Source organism: Stegodyphus dumicola, chromosome 2, assembly GCF_044657685.1.
Source record: "Stegodyphus dumicola isolate Sdum_Otavi_A_Nest chromosome 2, ASM4465768v1".
In the NCBI taxonomy this organism is placed as follows: Eukaryota; Metazoa; Arthropoda; class Arachnida; order Araneae; family Eresidae; genus Stegodyphus; species Stegodyphus dumicola.
The window spans coordinates 38,015,370-38,032,273 of NC_140769.1; the positions used below are offsets into that span (position 1 = coordinate 38,015,370).

General features: G+C 32.8%; 1 protein-coding gene and 1 non-coding gene across 2 annotated transcripts in view; one reads left to right on the plus strand and one right to left on the minus strand.

Annotated features, from left to right (window-relative positions):
- LOC118185578 (peptidylglycine alpha-hydroxylating monooxygenase-like) overlaps window positions 1-16,904 on the minus strand; it is a 77,299-nt gene that overhangs the window by 25,131 nt on the left and 35,264 nt on the right. Inside the window, exons 3-5 of the mRNA XM_035355456.2 lie at window positions 6,608-6,829; window positions 3,558-3,641; window positions 1,495-1,552 (exon numbers count right to left, since the gene is read on the minus strand). Of these exons, the coding sequence (XP_035211347.1) occupies window positions 1,495-1,552; window positions 3,558-3,641; window positions 6,608-6,829 (364 nt within the window). The remainder of the gene's footprint in view (window positions 1-1,494; window positions 1,553-3,557; window positions 3,642-6,607; window positions 6,830-16,904) is intronic.
- On the plus strand, window positions 12,939-13,011 carry TRNAM-CAU (transfer RNA methionine (anticodon CAU)). The gene has a single exon. It is a non-coding gene; the product is annotated as a tRNA-Met (tRNA).

Below are 16,904 nucleotides of genomic sequence, written 5' to 3' on the forward strand. Positions count from 1 at the left end.
ATGCGGAGAGAAGTCAGAAAATACCTTATAAGTATATTCAATTTGTTTTTTGCATTTTTGTGTTAGCATTTCATCCATTTTATTTTCCATTGCATTTATTGTTTGAAACGTATTTTGTGTAGGTTCTTCGCTAAGCTACGCAGACTTTGCATGTTTTTTTTCACACTTAAGAAACTTCCCGGGCGTGTGATTTCACCTTACCTCTGTTATTTACGTTCCATCTGATTGGAGCTTTATGGACTGCTGAAGCGTTTGATCTTTCGAAATGCAGATCTTCTGTTTGTAAGAAATAGCCCGGCAAATTTCGCAAAAATACTGGAGTACGGCATTCTTGAGAAAGACGGATTATTTAGGCGATACGCTACTCATTTGCTGCATACTACGGTGAACAATCAGGCTGACCAATGAGAAAGTAGAAATTCCCAGTGCTTTTACTATATATTGTGTCTTTGCAAATGCGTGAATTCTGAGAGGCAACCAGCATGGACAGTCTCCAGGCCTGTCAGTCTTCAATTTAGAAGTTAAGCGCTTCAATCTGTTCTCTACTGGTCCGATATTCTCTCTTATGGAGAATTTTTTCTACGGTCGCATCACAGGTCAAGCCCTAATGGGACACTCTCAATAACTGGCAAGAATAGGGAAACTATCACCTGCTGCAGGCCACGACCACGTATCAAAATATCAAATTACAAATTACTCGCGTAATTTTCTCCTTTCGATTTCCGAGCGCCTCTTTCGATATTTTCGATTTTCGATTTAAAATTAGTTAAAAATAAGAGAAAAATACGAGAGGAAATACGGTAGTTCAATTTTTTTTTTTTTTTTTTTTTTTTTTTTTGCAGCGTTTCCTGCTTGTACACAGTGTCACAGTGTTCTCCTAGCAGTATTAACAGCTGTAGCAAAGTTTCAAAGTTTCATGCTACGCTACTATTTTGAATAAGCTCGTTATAGATCTAGATAAAACCTTCAGTTTTTACAAAGGGGGAGTTAGAATTCAGGCCGATAAAATGTTGAGCTTATTAATGGTTTTGATTAACAAAGTTTTCGAGTGGATAAGATACCATGGTACTATTACTTAAATCAGCGACTATCCTTTTATACTAATTGTTCTTTTTGTGTTCTGAGATCTATTTGTGTAGAAGAAGAAATCAGAAGCTGTACAGATTTCAAACTGTACCCACTTGAAAATAAATTAAAAAATTAGAACTCAATTCAGCAAATAACTTTACAATTAGAGTAAAAATCAATAACTAAGTACAAAATAAAAAGAAAATCAAGACAGAGAATATTTTTAAAACGAAAACTAATCCCAATTAATAAACGTTTTGAATACATACCGAAGCTATAAAATTCGTAATTGCAACTATTTAAATTTTTAATTTATAATCGCTTTATCGGCTCTGTTTAAAAATATCCACAAAATAAAATTTATTTAAATATTTACAAAAGTTTATAGGATTTAGGAAAAAAGTTAATTAAACACTAAATACTTACTTATCACTAGTCCCAGGTAGTAGGGAAAGAATTATTCCAGAATTATCCGTTTCCCCATCTAAAATGAACAGAAATTTTAGTTGGAAGAAAGATCAAGATAACTTGACATTCAGTACACATGGGAGATGCTTCTTCCCATTCGTTTAAACCATACACACATTCAATTTATATTCACTAAAATATTTCATTTCACTGCGCTTGGTGTTAAATTAAAATGTTTCTATTGAACTGGTTACATATTTCTTGTGCAATGAAACTGAAATTATTGCGAGTTTATTCGCAGCAGATTTAACAACGAATTTGGTCAGGAGATAATTAGCCAGGAGTTGGCGTACGAAACGAACTAAAGTCTCTTCAAATACAATGCTGTATATAATTTTGAAGCCTAAGATTTGCTTATTTTCTAAACATCTTAAGCTCTGAAGATGTATTGGTAACAAAACAAATTAGATTCATTGTAGCTCTAAGAAGCTTCTGTTATTTTCTAGTCAGATAATGAAAAAGTTTTTCTGGGCCACCAAAACAATTTTATAAATCGGTCATTCTGTTATTTCCTTTTTTTTTTTTTTTTTTTTGACTTTTGATTAAAACGGTTAAACATTTACAAAATGCAAAGTATGAGTCTTGAAATTAATCATGTTAAAATATCTAGCAAGTGTTTATATTTATCATTTACATTGTAAGTGTTGCATCCAACAGCAATTTCAGTCTTAAAGATAATTAAGTTAACCGTTACATGAAGATAACAATCACTAAAGTTATTCGAACAACCGATTATGTAGATATTCCAGATACTTCAAGTAAAATAAAGAGAAATGCATGATCACATAAACACTTTTTCTGTCATTATCGGTAAAACAGAATCAAAAAACCAATCTTTCAAATTGATTCTTGGCCAGACATTCCTCATTCATAATGTCGACTTACATAGATAGAATCAAAAGACAGTTGCTTGGCAGTCTACCCCTCTGCTCAAAACGTTCGCGAAAAATTCCCCACACAAGTGTTAAACTTGCAATAATTGAATATAGCAGCAGATCGGTGTTATTCTCTAAGAAAATAATATACGAAGTGTTCTCATCCGTGGTAGCATATTCGTGTGACAATAAAAAAGGTGTTAAAGCATCTTCCGGCCATCTTTAATCTGTTGTTCTGTTTTATGAAGATGATTCTACGAAGTCAACACTTTCTGTAAATTGAAGCTATCCAAGATGACTCGATAACCATTCTATGACTGATACCAAAAGAAGCATTCTGGAAGACTTCCCAGAAGTGCTGGAGTAAGTGAACCGTTAGATATGTATTTCCAAATGAATAAACAATAAGTTTGCAACAAAAAATATGTTTGACGCCAACAACTACTTTCTTTAATGAAAGCTTGGATCATCTTTAATTAATACAATTTTGGAAGTTTTAAATTTATTTTACGCTTACATTCTCCTATGCATGTGATTTACTATAGATTCATAACATAACAAAATACGCACCAAGTGGGAGCTAATTCAACGTATATATACTTTGATATTAAGTAATATTAGTTGAGATTTTAATGCTGACGACTGTGGCTATAGCACATTGAAATAAATCCTACCAAAACTCACATCACAGACGGATTTAACCAAACAACGATCAAAAATGGTCCGTGAAGGGCCTTGCATTAAAAATTATTTTTATCTGTATTATTTTTTTTAAAATACTGTTACTGACTGAAATATTTCAATCTTAGAGATCGATTAAAAGATAGACTTTTCCTTTTTTTCCCAGTTAACACGATAAGAAATGTCGAAAAGACAGTGAAAAAAAATCTTTCAATGTAATTCAGGCTAGAAAATCAAAATACTATTTATGAAAATATGTTTCACAAGTTGTCTCATATGACATCTTTTTAGACAAAAGTACATAAACAGTTTTTAATTTAAAGTACTTAGTTTTCAAAATTGCCATATTACACATTTTTCTATCTAATCTACATGAAATTTGAAAATAAAGCGTCTTTTATATAGAAAAAAATTTTAGTAGGCTTTAATATAAATAAAAATACCCAAACAAGAATTTTTACTTACTTAAAAATTTATCCACATTAGCGTAATGAACTTGGAGCACTAAATAACTAATTCCAGTGTTTTTTCCAACTTTAAAGCCAACACCTGCGGAAAAACAGGATAATTTCAGAAATAAAATAACTTTAAAATAAATAAAAATATAAGCCAGTAAGTTGTAAATATGTTATGATTTGAATTTTCATCACTTAATGATATCAGACATTTGTTTCAGAGGGTGATATGACTGGAGTGAATCTGATTGCAGATTTTTTTCGACCTCTATAAAACACCTGAACCCAAAAAAATGTTTATCATTATTCAATTCTTTACGAAAAATTCTAATACCACATATCTTAATATTTGCTTATCTACCTTTATTTCTCATCACGCCCAAGAGCTTTAAACTTTTCCATTCATTTACAGGTATAGAACATAGGTGTACCTACTTTCGATGCTACTTAGTATCAGGCTACTTATTATACCTCTATGACACTTTTTTTTTTTTTTTTGCTAATAATGTCTTTATTTATAACTGCATGAAAGCCCTCTCCTTCTGCTATTTCAACAACAAAATAAACAAACAAACAAAAATCTCAGGTTTCGAATTTTATTAGCCGATCTTTCTTCCCTTTTCGGAAGCAGATAATGGTTTTTTGAAAGATGAAGATGATTCTGAAAAATATTTTTATCTCTCTGCCATTTAATAAATTCGAAAATTCCTCTTCCAAAAAGATGCAGCAATATTTCATCACATAAAATTAATATTAGTTTTAAAATGTACTTAATTACAAGAAAAATATCCAACAATATGAGAAGACCTCGTAAGTAATATTTTGAGATAATTAAATGTGTTAGAAGACAAACCGCATAACAGAAATTTTATTTCATAAGAATATTTGTTTATGACAGCCTACATTACAAGTTATCGCTCTCGCCTCTTTTAGCATGCCTTTGTGGTGAGATGGTCATCACGCTCGGCGCGTATTCGAGAGGACCAAGGTTCGAGCCCCGGCGAGGGCATTGCTCATTTTTCATATCTCCTGCTTCGAAATAACCTAATGTCTCTACAACATACGTGTTAAGCTGAAATAAAAACGAGTCAAACAGCAAAATTTTTTAAACACATTGAAAAAAGCCTATTCCGAGAAGTCTGTTCTTTTAAGTAGGGGGATTTTACGTTTTAAAGAAATAGAAAGTACTGTTACTTGAATAAAGTATTTGTTGCAGGTCTCTTGTGGGAACACTTTGGTGAAATAAATGCACAGTTACGTCTTGAAATCTTTTCTTTATTAGATAAATTAATGTATAAGTTTCCACATAATGATAATTTACGATGAAATAGTATATCATAGCAAGATTTTTCTTACTCAACCATTTGCTTTTTCTGATTTTATATATTCGTTTTAAATATCTGACTTAATGTTCTGCACGTTGAATTCCTGGATATCTAGTTCTTAAATTAATAGGCGAATTCCAACTGTGTGGCTTAAAATTATTTTAACCATTTAGATAGCAATTTTTTAGAAGTTTCTATATTCACATTTTTTATAATTTTTTAAATATTCTTTTAACTTTTTGAAACTCTAATGATAACCTCTTAGAGGTACACGACGATAAATTGAACTTTTTACACTGTAATTTAACTATTTATTTAATTTTTTTCTGTATTTTGTTCTAATGATGACCCTTAAATGTTAAATATACTCTTATTAGATTGAAGCCTAGAGCCCATGCATAATGTTTCTAACTACTGAGGCCCTGTTGTTTCTGCCTTGATGAAAACCCTTTCATTTGGATTCAAAGGTTATTAAATTTCGATTTTGCCAATTTTGAAAATAACACTTTGGTCTCGGTTTTCCTCCAATTATGCTTTGTGAAGAATGTAATGATTTGTATCATGCAAGATTCTAATTTAAACTGTAGGATTTCTGATAAAGCTGAGTTATTTATACACAAAATATGTCCTAACAAAAACGCCGGATGTAATATGTTCAGTAAAATACTTTGTTTTTAGAAAATGGAAACTATTTTAAGCATGAAAACAATGTCTGGCATATGTCCTTCACTTACTCTGCAACATTGCTCTTTTTCGATGAAATTCGTAAATCACTTCTTTCAAATATCTGACTATTGAGATTGCTAACGACACATTGAATTGCCTCTTTACTTTCGTTGTCAATCTTTCTAAGATTTCTATTATTCTAAGTTGGGATTTTTTCGGACTAGTGAAAAACATAGTCACGTACAACAGCGACGTTTTCTACAGACCGGCTGTATCCAGAGCGTGGTGATTTAATTTCTGCTGTCGAATATGGGTTCTCAAATTTCTTTAACAATCTGCGAAATGTTGGTAAGATGCACTATAAGATGTTTCTCTCGCTTTCTTGGCATGCCTTCGTGGTGTGGTAGTCTGCACGCTAAGCGCGTATTCCAGAGGTGCGTAGTTCGATTCCCGGCGAAAGCGTTTGCTCATTTTTTATCTTTCCCGCTTTAAAAATAACCTAATATCTCTACGGTACTTTCACATCAAAGATTGCACGAAGTTTCCAAATCATCTGAGCATAACACCTGCCATTCTTATAATGAGATTCCACAATCAAATTTTGCTGTTCCTTTATGTGACGCTCCCTGTCAACTAAGCTGCTGCGAATTGAACTAACAGTAAAAAAAATGCCAGTGCTGCTAGATAAAATCAAGCTCTATATTTTTAAATTGGAACATTTGCCTGTTTTATGTACGCAGAAATATTTTCCATTTTCTAAAATTAAAGTATTTTTTGGTGCGGGGCATCGTACATATCAGAGAAAACTGAGAAGTTATTTTCCCAATTTTCGAAAACTGCTTTTATAGTAAAGCATTAACTATTGTTTGCAGCATCAAGAAGAGCTCATGTTACGTCAGTTTTTGCATATTATTTATGAAAGAATAAATTTGATTTCTGGATCGAAATATTTATATTTCTTCAGTTTTTTAGACTTAAAATTATAAAAAAGTTAAAGCAGTCAGCAATAATATAAAGTTATTGTTCATTACCTCACGTGCAGTTAGAGTGAAAAAAATACAGTTCTTACCTTCGGGTAGCGTGAGGGGTGGCGCATCTTTGGCCCAGGCGTAGATGATTTGGGATCCGCTGGCACAGGTCGGCCCTCTTAAGTAACCAGACTGTTGACCGCTCATCTCTCCACAGTCCCAGACCAGCCTAGGGCTGTCTCGCTGCCTCTGTCCAGGTATACTGCAACCATAGATCAGTATGTGGTGTGCCGTATGCATCGATGCATTTGGTTTGAATTCCACTGCGTTCAAATAGGAAAGGACTTGAAATATCATTCGATACGTCAAAAAATATTATGTAACATTATGGCAATATAATGAAAAGGCAATTAATGTATTATCATTATTTCTTCCCGTGAAATGAAAAACTGTAAAGTCTTTTACATCACCATGATATCTTTAGTTTTAAAGGCAATGTGCTAATGACAAATATCGTTTTGTTTAAGTTGAACTAAATTATAAAACACCATTTTTTTGACATACTGCTAATCATTTGTTGTACTAGAACTCCCTATATTGCTTTATTCTTCATTTGATCAAAGTTTACAGTTTAAAAGTTGAGAAAAATTCTAGAGTCCTTTGAGATGGTTGAAATTTCGACAAATAGAAAGGTCACATTCATTTTGGATTAAAAATTACAGACACAAAACATTCCGCCAACTTATACAATACAGAATCATTTCCAAGGTTGTTGTTATACTATACTGAATTCAGTGTTATAGAAAAACAAAGATAACTGCATTGTCCCATATGTTTTTCTGGGTATCCATTTAATAGGTATCTAACGCATTTTAAAAGTTTGAATTTTTGTTGTGGTATTTAATACAAATGGTTTATCTCACGTTTCAAGTCGAAAACAAAGTGATAGGAGTAAAGTTTGAAAGGCAAGCTGCTGTTTTACTGATGCTAATGTGTACAGTACGCTACTTTTCCTAGTCACATACAAAGTTCCTAGTCACATACAAATGATATTCATACACTTTAGAGTGGTTTTGATGAAGAGTTTTCTAGCTACAGAAAATGAGAATTATTTGAATTGCGAAATATCGCCTGCTTATTTTAAATTTATTCTTCTTTCAAAATGTTGCATGTAAATAAGTTGTGGATTGAAAAATATGGTTTTGCGCTTTCCGAAGAGAAGTATTCCTAATTCGAAAACGTTGTGGAATATACTGAATTAAAATATGGTTGTGAAATGCATGGTGTTTCGATTAATAAGCAACTCATTAATCGGAAAATTAAAAACCGCAATCAATACTTCTACATGGAACGACGACTCCAAACGTATAACCAAAAAGGATACGTGCTATTTCTAATAGTTCTATAGTTAAATCGTTGCTTATAAGATAAAATCCACCTCAAATCAATTGCAAGGTCTTTAAATGCATCTGTAGCGACAATAAATAAAATAATATAAAGAAATTTACAACTTAAAAAAGCTTAAAAACATAATATTCAGCAGCTTTTAATGTGGCTCGACGCAGAAGAAGTGGAAACCTGTATTAAGATTATATAGCAGGAGATAAATGAAAATTACATTAAAACCCTTGATGAAGCATGGTTTACCTAAATGATTGTAATAAAAAAAAAAGGTTTATTACCGAATACGAGGAGAAAAATTGTACAAAACTAGTTCCGGCAATAGAAAGAAATTTACAACAAGGGGCTTATGAATGTCGCAGGATTCCCTCACAATGGGAAATTAAAAATGAGAAGAGGAGGGAATTTTAAAATCAACTCAACGTATTATCAAGAGAAAGCTTAACGTCTAATCTTAAAGAAGAAATTCCGTTTCTTTATTCCAATTATTTTCAAAGAACGGAACTACATAGATATAAAGCAACAAATCATACTTCAAAAGTACCACTGCATTCCTTGAAAAAAATGAAGACTGCTACAGGTATCGCATTATATCTTTTTAACGTATTCTTGCAAACTTCCCTGCCGTGTCATCTTTGGATTATTGTGCCCCTGGTGTTTTTGAACACGGCTGTTTCAAAGCGCAAACCCATCACGATTGATGGGCTCTGAAAAATACTAGAAGAGGAATGGAAATTTTACGGATAGCCATTCTATCATGAAAATCCCTATGCATACTTATAGTCCAGAAAAAGGCTATCAGAGTGAACATTTAAAAAATACTCTTTACATTTTAAACATTAATTACACGAACAAGAAATCGTTCTAAAGAAGTGTAAACATACTTTGTGGTGAAGTGCCTCTAATAATCGGGGTTGTATTATACTTTTATCAAAATACGCAGCGGAAATATATACATTTTTACTGAACTTAGAGCATTTAAAGCAATTTATAAATAAGTAGTACATGATATAGGTTGCAATAACTCTTTAGTGGAAAACAAATACTGATTAATAAGAATATAATATTTTAAATGGTTAAATTTAAATTTACTGACAAATATTTTATTTAAATTTCTTTATTCTAATTAAAACTAGAATAAAGAGGAATATATTATTAGAATACACTGAAGTGACAAAAGTCATGGGATACCTCCTAATATTTTGTCGGTCCTCCTTTTACCCGGCGAAGTGCAGCAACTCGACGTGGCATGGACTCAACAAGTCGTTGGAAGTCCCCTGCAGGAATTGAGCCATGCTGCCTCTATAGACGTCCATAATTGTGAAAGTGTTGACGGTGCAGGGTTTTTGGCACGAACTGACCTCTCGATGATGTCCCATAAATGTTCGATGGAATTCATGTCGGGCGATCTAGGTGGCCAGATCATTCGCTGGAATTGTCCAGAATGTTCTTCTAACCAATCGCGAACAATTGTGGCCCGTTGACATGGCGCATTGTCATCCATAAAAATCCCATCCTTGTTTGAGTACGTGAAGTCCATGAATGGCTGTAAGTGATCTCCAAGTAGCTGAAGGTATCCCTTTCCAGTCAATAATCGGTTCAGTTGCACCAAGGGACCGAGTCCATGCCATGTAAAAACAGCCCAGACCATTATGGAACCACCACCAGCTTGAACAGTGCCTTGTTGACAACTTGGGTCCATGGCTTCGTGGGGTCTGCGCCACAGTCGAACCCTACTATCAGCTCTTACCAACTGAAATCGTGACTCATCTGACCAAGCCACGGTTTTCCATTCGTTTAGGGACCAACCGATATGCTCACGAGCCCACGAGAGTCGCTGCAGGCAATGTCGTGCTGTCAGTAAAGGCACTCAAGTCAGTCTTCTGCTGGCATAGCCCAAGGAAGACAAATTTCGCGCACTGTCCTATCGGACCCGTCCCTCGTACGTCCCACATTGATTTCTGCGGTTATTTGACGCAGTGTCGCTTGTCTGTGAACATTGACAACTCTACGCATACGTCGCTGGTCTCGGTCGTTAAGTGCAGGTGGTCGGCCACTGCGCTGTCCATGGTGGGATGTTATGCCTGGAATTAGATACTCTCGGCACACTCTTGACACTGTGGATCTCGGAATGTTGAATTCCCTAACGATTTCCGAAATGAAACGACCCATGCGTCTAGCTCCAACTACCATTCCGCGTTCAAAGTCTGTTAATTCTCGTCGTGCGGCCATAATCACGTCAAAGCCTCTTCACATGAATAACTTGAACACAAATGAAAGCCCTGCCAAAGCACTTCGCATTTATACATTTTCTACGCGATACTACTGCCATCTGTATATTTGCATATTGCTATCCCATGACTTCTGTCACTTCAGTGTATATTACTTTAAACTGGAGTTTCAAAACTGCATAGCTACATCGATTATCGGTTAAATGAAACCACTTTCCCTGTAGTGTGAATGGATAATTCCATTGCTAATGTTTTAATTAAAGTTTCTGATGTATCGAAAGGTATATACTATTTTTCATTCAACTAACTAAATGACAATTATTCAAACAGCTTTGGCAATACTGAATTGTGTTTCGAGATTGTTCGTAGTCGAAAAGGTTCTCACTCAGAAATAAAGAAAATAATATAGTATTTTAGAACTGTTTAAATTAGTACATCAGATTTATTTTTTGAACAAACACACAAGCCTGAAAAATATAATTTCTCTCCATGCAGAACCATCATAATAATTATATGATTTAAAATTTGAATTCCAATGAAAAAAACTCTCAAAGAAATTTTACTATACTTTAACTACGTCTTTGCTCTAGCATGGAGCAGTTAATAGCGGTGGATGCAGTACAAGGTTATATTCAAGGTTTTGTCTACTGACCTTGGTTACACTCATATGATATATGAAGCTTAGTTTACAACTTTACAGCTGTGTGAATGATGACCTAGGAAAGAACTAACCTACATTCAGGGAAGAAAAGGAAATATAAAATCCAATATGTCACAGCAAACTTCTTTGATTGGTTCAGTACCCTTTGAAAGACTATAGTAGCTCACATTTGTGTTCAGACAATTATGGTTTTTCAACTTTATTTTCGTTCTGGCATGCCTGACTAATTTATTCGTGTAAGAATGTTTCTTTTGTTTCATTCCTCCGTAATAATTGCTTTTAGTAGAATTTTCGATAAGATGCCATGTTTTGTTATTGTTTCCTCTAACTAGCTATACATGATTAACAGGATTTAAGTCTGAAGAATATGGAAAGATATGGGTAATTTAAAAACAATAATCTAATAACCACAAGCGAACATTTAGGGCAGTATGTTTACAATCATTATTCTTATAGAATTTAATTATATTTCGCATTTCAAGTTTTCTTGCAGATTCTTTCGAGTTTTCATTAAGAACATTCATATTTTTATACTTATCCCCATTATTTTACATAAACACGAAATTCACATCTCAGAGGCAATGAAACATCCTCAAACCCTTACTCCTTCCAAACAGCAGCCAGAAGAGTTTTCGGATTTAATTCTTCATTCGCCTTTCGCCACATAGCAATTCGTCGTTCGAACCCATATATATTAAATTTTGATTCGTCTGCAAATATAATAGTCTTTCAATAAGATAAATCATTTCTTACCATGGCTTTGTGCAAACGCCAGGCGTATTTTTCTTGTCTTCTTGTTCACGAAGAATGTACTTCTTTTTGATCGCATATTGTAGTCATATGCTATATTGACTTTCCTGACAGTTTCTTGGATTAACTTTTATTGCAAACTGTTCTTCTAAATCTGCTACTAAGTTTTATAGTATTATTGTTTGTACTGTAAGGTATATTTGAATTTTATAACAGCTATTTTAATTTCGATACACTTTACTATCGATTTTTGTTTTCATTTAAAACTCCCTACCAGAATAAATTTTTAGAATAGCATTGAATGAAAATGAGTTAGAAGTAGTATTAAAGGAAAGTTCAACTTACTTCGTCAGAGAGAGCTACGAATCCTGAGTAGCGCGTGTTCGCCTTCGGACTAAGTCTCTCTTAAAGCTATTATGCTCGGCCGTATTATTACGTGCCTTTTCATATTTGCCAGCTAGTTTAAATTAAAGGCCAACTATGTTAGATTTGTGTTAACTTCGGCTAAATCTCTTTTAGTTAGCTTTAAGTTAGGTCTTATTTCTTATTTTGAGTTCAAGCTCGAGTGCAGTCTTTGTTGTAATCCCTATAAAGGGGCCAACTGTTCATCTTATTTAGAGTAAAATAAAGGGTTCTTAACCCTTCTTGAGTCTACGTCTTAGTTGTTTGAATTCAGCTGTAAGTCGCTAACAAGTTCACTAGATTCGTTTTTAGTACAACGTTCATTTTTACTACAAAAAGAATAAGGAACTCTATAGTATTTTGTTTGACTTTTCTTAGAACAAATGTCCAATTCCTTCGTTTCAGCTTGAAATGCAGTCCGGTCATCAGTGCATGTTGAATAGTTTCACGCACTTTCAAATACATAAAGTTCCATACCGTTTCAGTACATAAAAGACAGTTGAATGCTTTACATCAAGGATTTTTTGGATTCTATAAATACTTTAATCATGTTTAAAATGGTGAAAAGTTAAATTTCTATCAACACATTTTTGTTTATGTTTAGCGTTTTGCTATGTTCACTTCCGATATGGAACAGTTAGTACATTTTGCTGAACAAGTAATAATTTCCACCTCAAAAGATAATTCTTGTGATGCAGTGTCATTCAAAACAAAACCTTATTACAAGAAACATCTCTTGCCAAAACATTTCAACAAAACTTTGGGGTGTCCGAATTATTATGTGAGTTACTGATTAACATTTTTTGAACAAAATATTTTATAACAAGAAATATTTTGACGAAATATATTTTGTAATAAGCAAGTCTTAAACTAGAGAAAATAATATAATAGAAAACAAATTGTAGACTATGTGTCAGTATTTAATGCAAGATATAAACAAATAAATTTCAAACATATTATAAGGTATTTCTCCCGCCTTCTTAGCGTGTCTTCGTGGTGTAATGGTCTGCACGCTGGGCTCATATTCCAGAGGTCCGTGGTTCGATTCCCGGCGAAGGCGTTGCTCATTTTTCCTCACTCCTGCTATAAAAATGTCCTAATGTCTCTACAATATACACGTCCGAAAATAAATGTGAGCCACTGTATCTAAACAAAAAACCAAATTCCGGAAACAAATTTTCTAGAGTCAGATCTATGGATTAGCTCTTAATTGCGCACCACTGAATGAACTGTTTCCTTTTTACTTCTATAAGAGTTTATCCTATTAGAATTTCAATACTGTGTACAATGAACATAAAGCGGCTCTAAAAATTACAAAGCATTATGGTTTGTTTCTGGCCTTTACTCAAATACTGTCAAATAATTTTTTTAAAAAAACTTAAATTTAACCTATCTATACGAGCATATATAATGCATGTTTTTTATTCATTTTTATACGTGTTCAGGTGCCGTAAGTTTACATACATTTACACGTAACGTTTCCAAACGAAATTCTAGAATCGACCCGCCCCCTTTATTGGAATACTGTCAACATTTTTTTTCATGTGTCATAATTTTACCTGCATTTATACATGACGAAAGAACAAAAGAGATTTTTTGTTAAAACATGAGAAAAGTGTCTTTCATCTAGCCATTTTTACTTATTTTCATTTTTGCTTTTCTAAAGCGTTTTTAAAAAATACTCATGTAATTTACTTGACTCGATACGCAGGTTAGAACGGTATTTTCAGGTACTTGTGTTGCAATCCTAGATTCGAATTTTACGAAATTCAACTAGTATATTTTTTAAGTTTACACCTTTTTTTCATATTTAATGTTTCATGATGCTTTAGAAAGATATTTGGTCTTATGGAATTTTATTTTTTACTTCATTTTAAAAAATTCGAATATGCAGTTCTACTGCAGATTAATTATTAACAAACATAAATTTTATTTCATTGAAAATAATCCGAAATTATTAAAATATGCAGATTAGTTATTAAAAAGTATAAATAATAAGCATCAAAACATTTCTGTCATAGTAATGCATAAAATGTATCTGTATAAAAAATGATGCCTTTTGTAAATTTTAAGATCCATCTGGATTCAAATATAATAAAATTAATTAAACCGTAATGCATGTATGTATGTATGCTGCTCAAAGTATATATGATACAAATGTGAATAAAATCAGGAATGCATTGTTCACTTCGGTTGTTAAATTAGAGGTATTCATTTTTCAATCCCAGCATATTTTGCTAGAAACTTACACATGGATTCCCATCTGTTTCGATACTAATGTTACAGCTCAAAGTACATTTGATGCTGATGTTAATTAAATCAGGAATGCATTATTCACTGCGGTTGTTAAATTGATGTTTCTTTTTTAATCCTAGCTTATTTTGCTAGAAATTTACACATGAGTTCCCATCTATTTCGATATTAGTGAATATTTCAAAGAAGTCAGTTATGGTTAATACTTATAATTCTATTCCTTTTTCCTTACTATAAAGGAAATAAACATATACGGATAGTTAACATATGCTTTTTACGTTCTACGTATACTTATCTACACCTTGTACATTGCTAACATCAAACAATATGTTAAAAAAAGCTGAGACAGGAAATATATAAGAGGGTTGAAAATATAACGTATATATGGTAAATATTATTTAGAGACATCATTTAGATTTACAGAAAAGTTTTCTCCCCATCTCTCGAAATGAGAAATGCGATAGCTTACACAGCAAAAATTCCAACTGAATAAACCGTCTCACATAATGCCAGCTAAAGTACATCCATTTTTTTCCTATCTTAATTGAAATATACAGTTTTGGGGAAGGCTACGCAATATTCTTGTCCAAATCTATTACTTTGCGGGCAAGTTACTTGATTTATAACACAAGATGGCATACCTATCGATAAAACAATTTTTTGAGTGCCAGCTTTGCAAACAAAAGGAAACTATTCTACTGCTAAGTCATTAGACAAAGAGAATTTAATGCGTCATCGAAATCTCAGTCCTTTTTTTAGGGCGCATTGCAGGTGAAACAAACAAGTAGCTCTAGCAGACTTCCTTTCACATACGTTGACAAAGACTCATTTTCTTTTTGATAGTACACTTCTCTTTCATCTTACAACTATTTCCCCAGCTTCCAGCGTTATTAGAAAACTGTTAATGTCCAAAAAAAGGGGGGGGATTGTTTATATACTTTGAAGGTAACCTATTCTCATCTTCCGTATGCTTTGAGCAATGTCTGATTCATTGTATTTATATATCACCTTCGTTCACTTCTTAAAATTAGGCAAAAAAATCAATCCCAAAATTCGAAGTAATATTCACATTATTTAAATTTCATCTTTAGCAGCCATCGATATTGGCCTGGTTGTTAAGGTAGAAGGTTTTTAGTTCGACCTTTCTGATTCGAATAGAGCAAGTTTTTTTTTTTTTTTTTTTTACATAAGAAAACAATGTTCGTGTTCTACGAAGTATTCCTAGAGGTTTACAGATGTAATTAAATAACGCATAGTACAAGACAATTAGATACAATTCAACAACAAACTGGAGATATAATTCAACAACAAAAACACAATATCTAGATCCGGAGAGAGCAAAAAAAGTATAAAATATAAATACTATTATAATTAAAATACTACAATATACCATGAATAATTAAACTATGTTAATACCCCTATAATATAAAATAAACCAACATAATAAAAAAAAATGAAATAATACCGATGCAAAGGGAAAATGATATATACGCAACATAAAAGACAAAATTCAGTCATATAAATAATAATACTAAATATATTATTTATATGACTATGACACATAAAAGACAAAATTCAGTCATATAAATAATAATACTAAATATATTATTTATATGACTATGACACATAAAAGACAAAATCCAGTCATATAAATAATAATACTAAACGTTCAAAGAACAAATAAAGTCGCGCAAGACTTCAGTACCTTCGAAGCTCCTAATAAGATCATGGAAAATAAGACTCCAGCAAATAGACAGCTGTCCTAAACTCACTTTAAATGCCCTTCTGGCAGTCGCATGCAACCTACAATGTAATAAAAATATTCTACATCTTCCAAAGCATCGCCGCAAGCACAGAGTCTATTAGTAACAATATTGAAACGAACTAAGTAAATTTCAAAATTCCCATGACCAATCAAAATCTGAGTAAGTTTATAATCCAGTTGAAAATGTCTACATTTAACACTTGGGAAAATTATCTTCGTCCACTGGGCCTTTGAAAAACACTCAGCATTCCAATAAACTACAGTTTTCTTCCAAGCCATATGCTTCCAATAAAACTTGGAAGCAGACAACATTAAATCAATATCAAAATAAGTTGCTGGCTTAGCCAAATGGTCAGCCCAATCAAGCGAGTTTAGTCAAGGTTTTTTTCTTTAATCGGCATTTTTAGTTTTTTCTCAAAGTTATTTTATTCCAAAAATAAATTTCTTCATGAAATAATGAAACGTATTTTTAAGGAAGCAGTATAAAAATTATATACTACAAAATTTTGTACAAAAATTAATTTCCCTGAAGCTTTGCCCCTGAGGGACTATTGTTTTCGTTTTGCGATTTTGCGTTGGTTCACCATAAATATCCGTTTCCCTTTTCAAACTGCTGCCACCAAATGTTAGAGTCCTGCATTATGTTCGAAGAGATTAAAAAATGAAAAATCTGCATAAATGTATGTATGTTTCTAGCATTGTGATAAAACAACGGTACCTAGAGCCATCCAATTTTGAATGTAACCCTACTGCGAATATGGGCATGTGGAAGCCCAAATTTGAAATTTGGAATTTGTTTTATTATCAATTTCCTATTTCGTAAAACTTTAACGAATTTATTGATTAACAGACTCAAGGATTTTAAAGCCGGCAATGGCAATGTTGTACAGAAAACACATGTTTATCTCCAGCGAGCGAGACTCTGTATCGGAAAT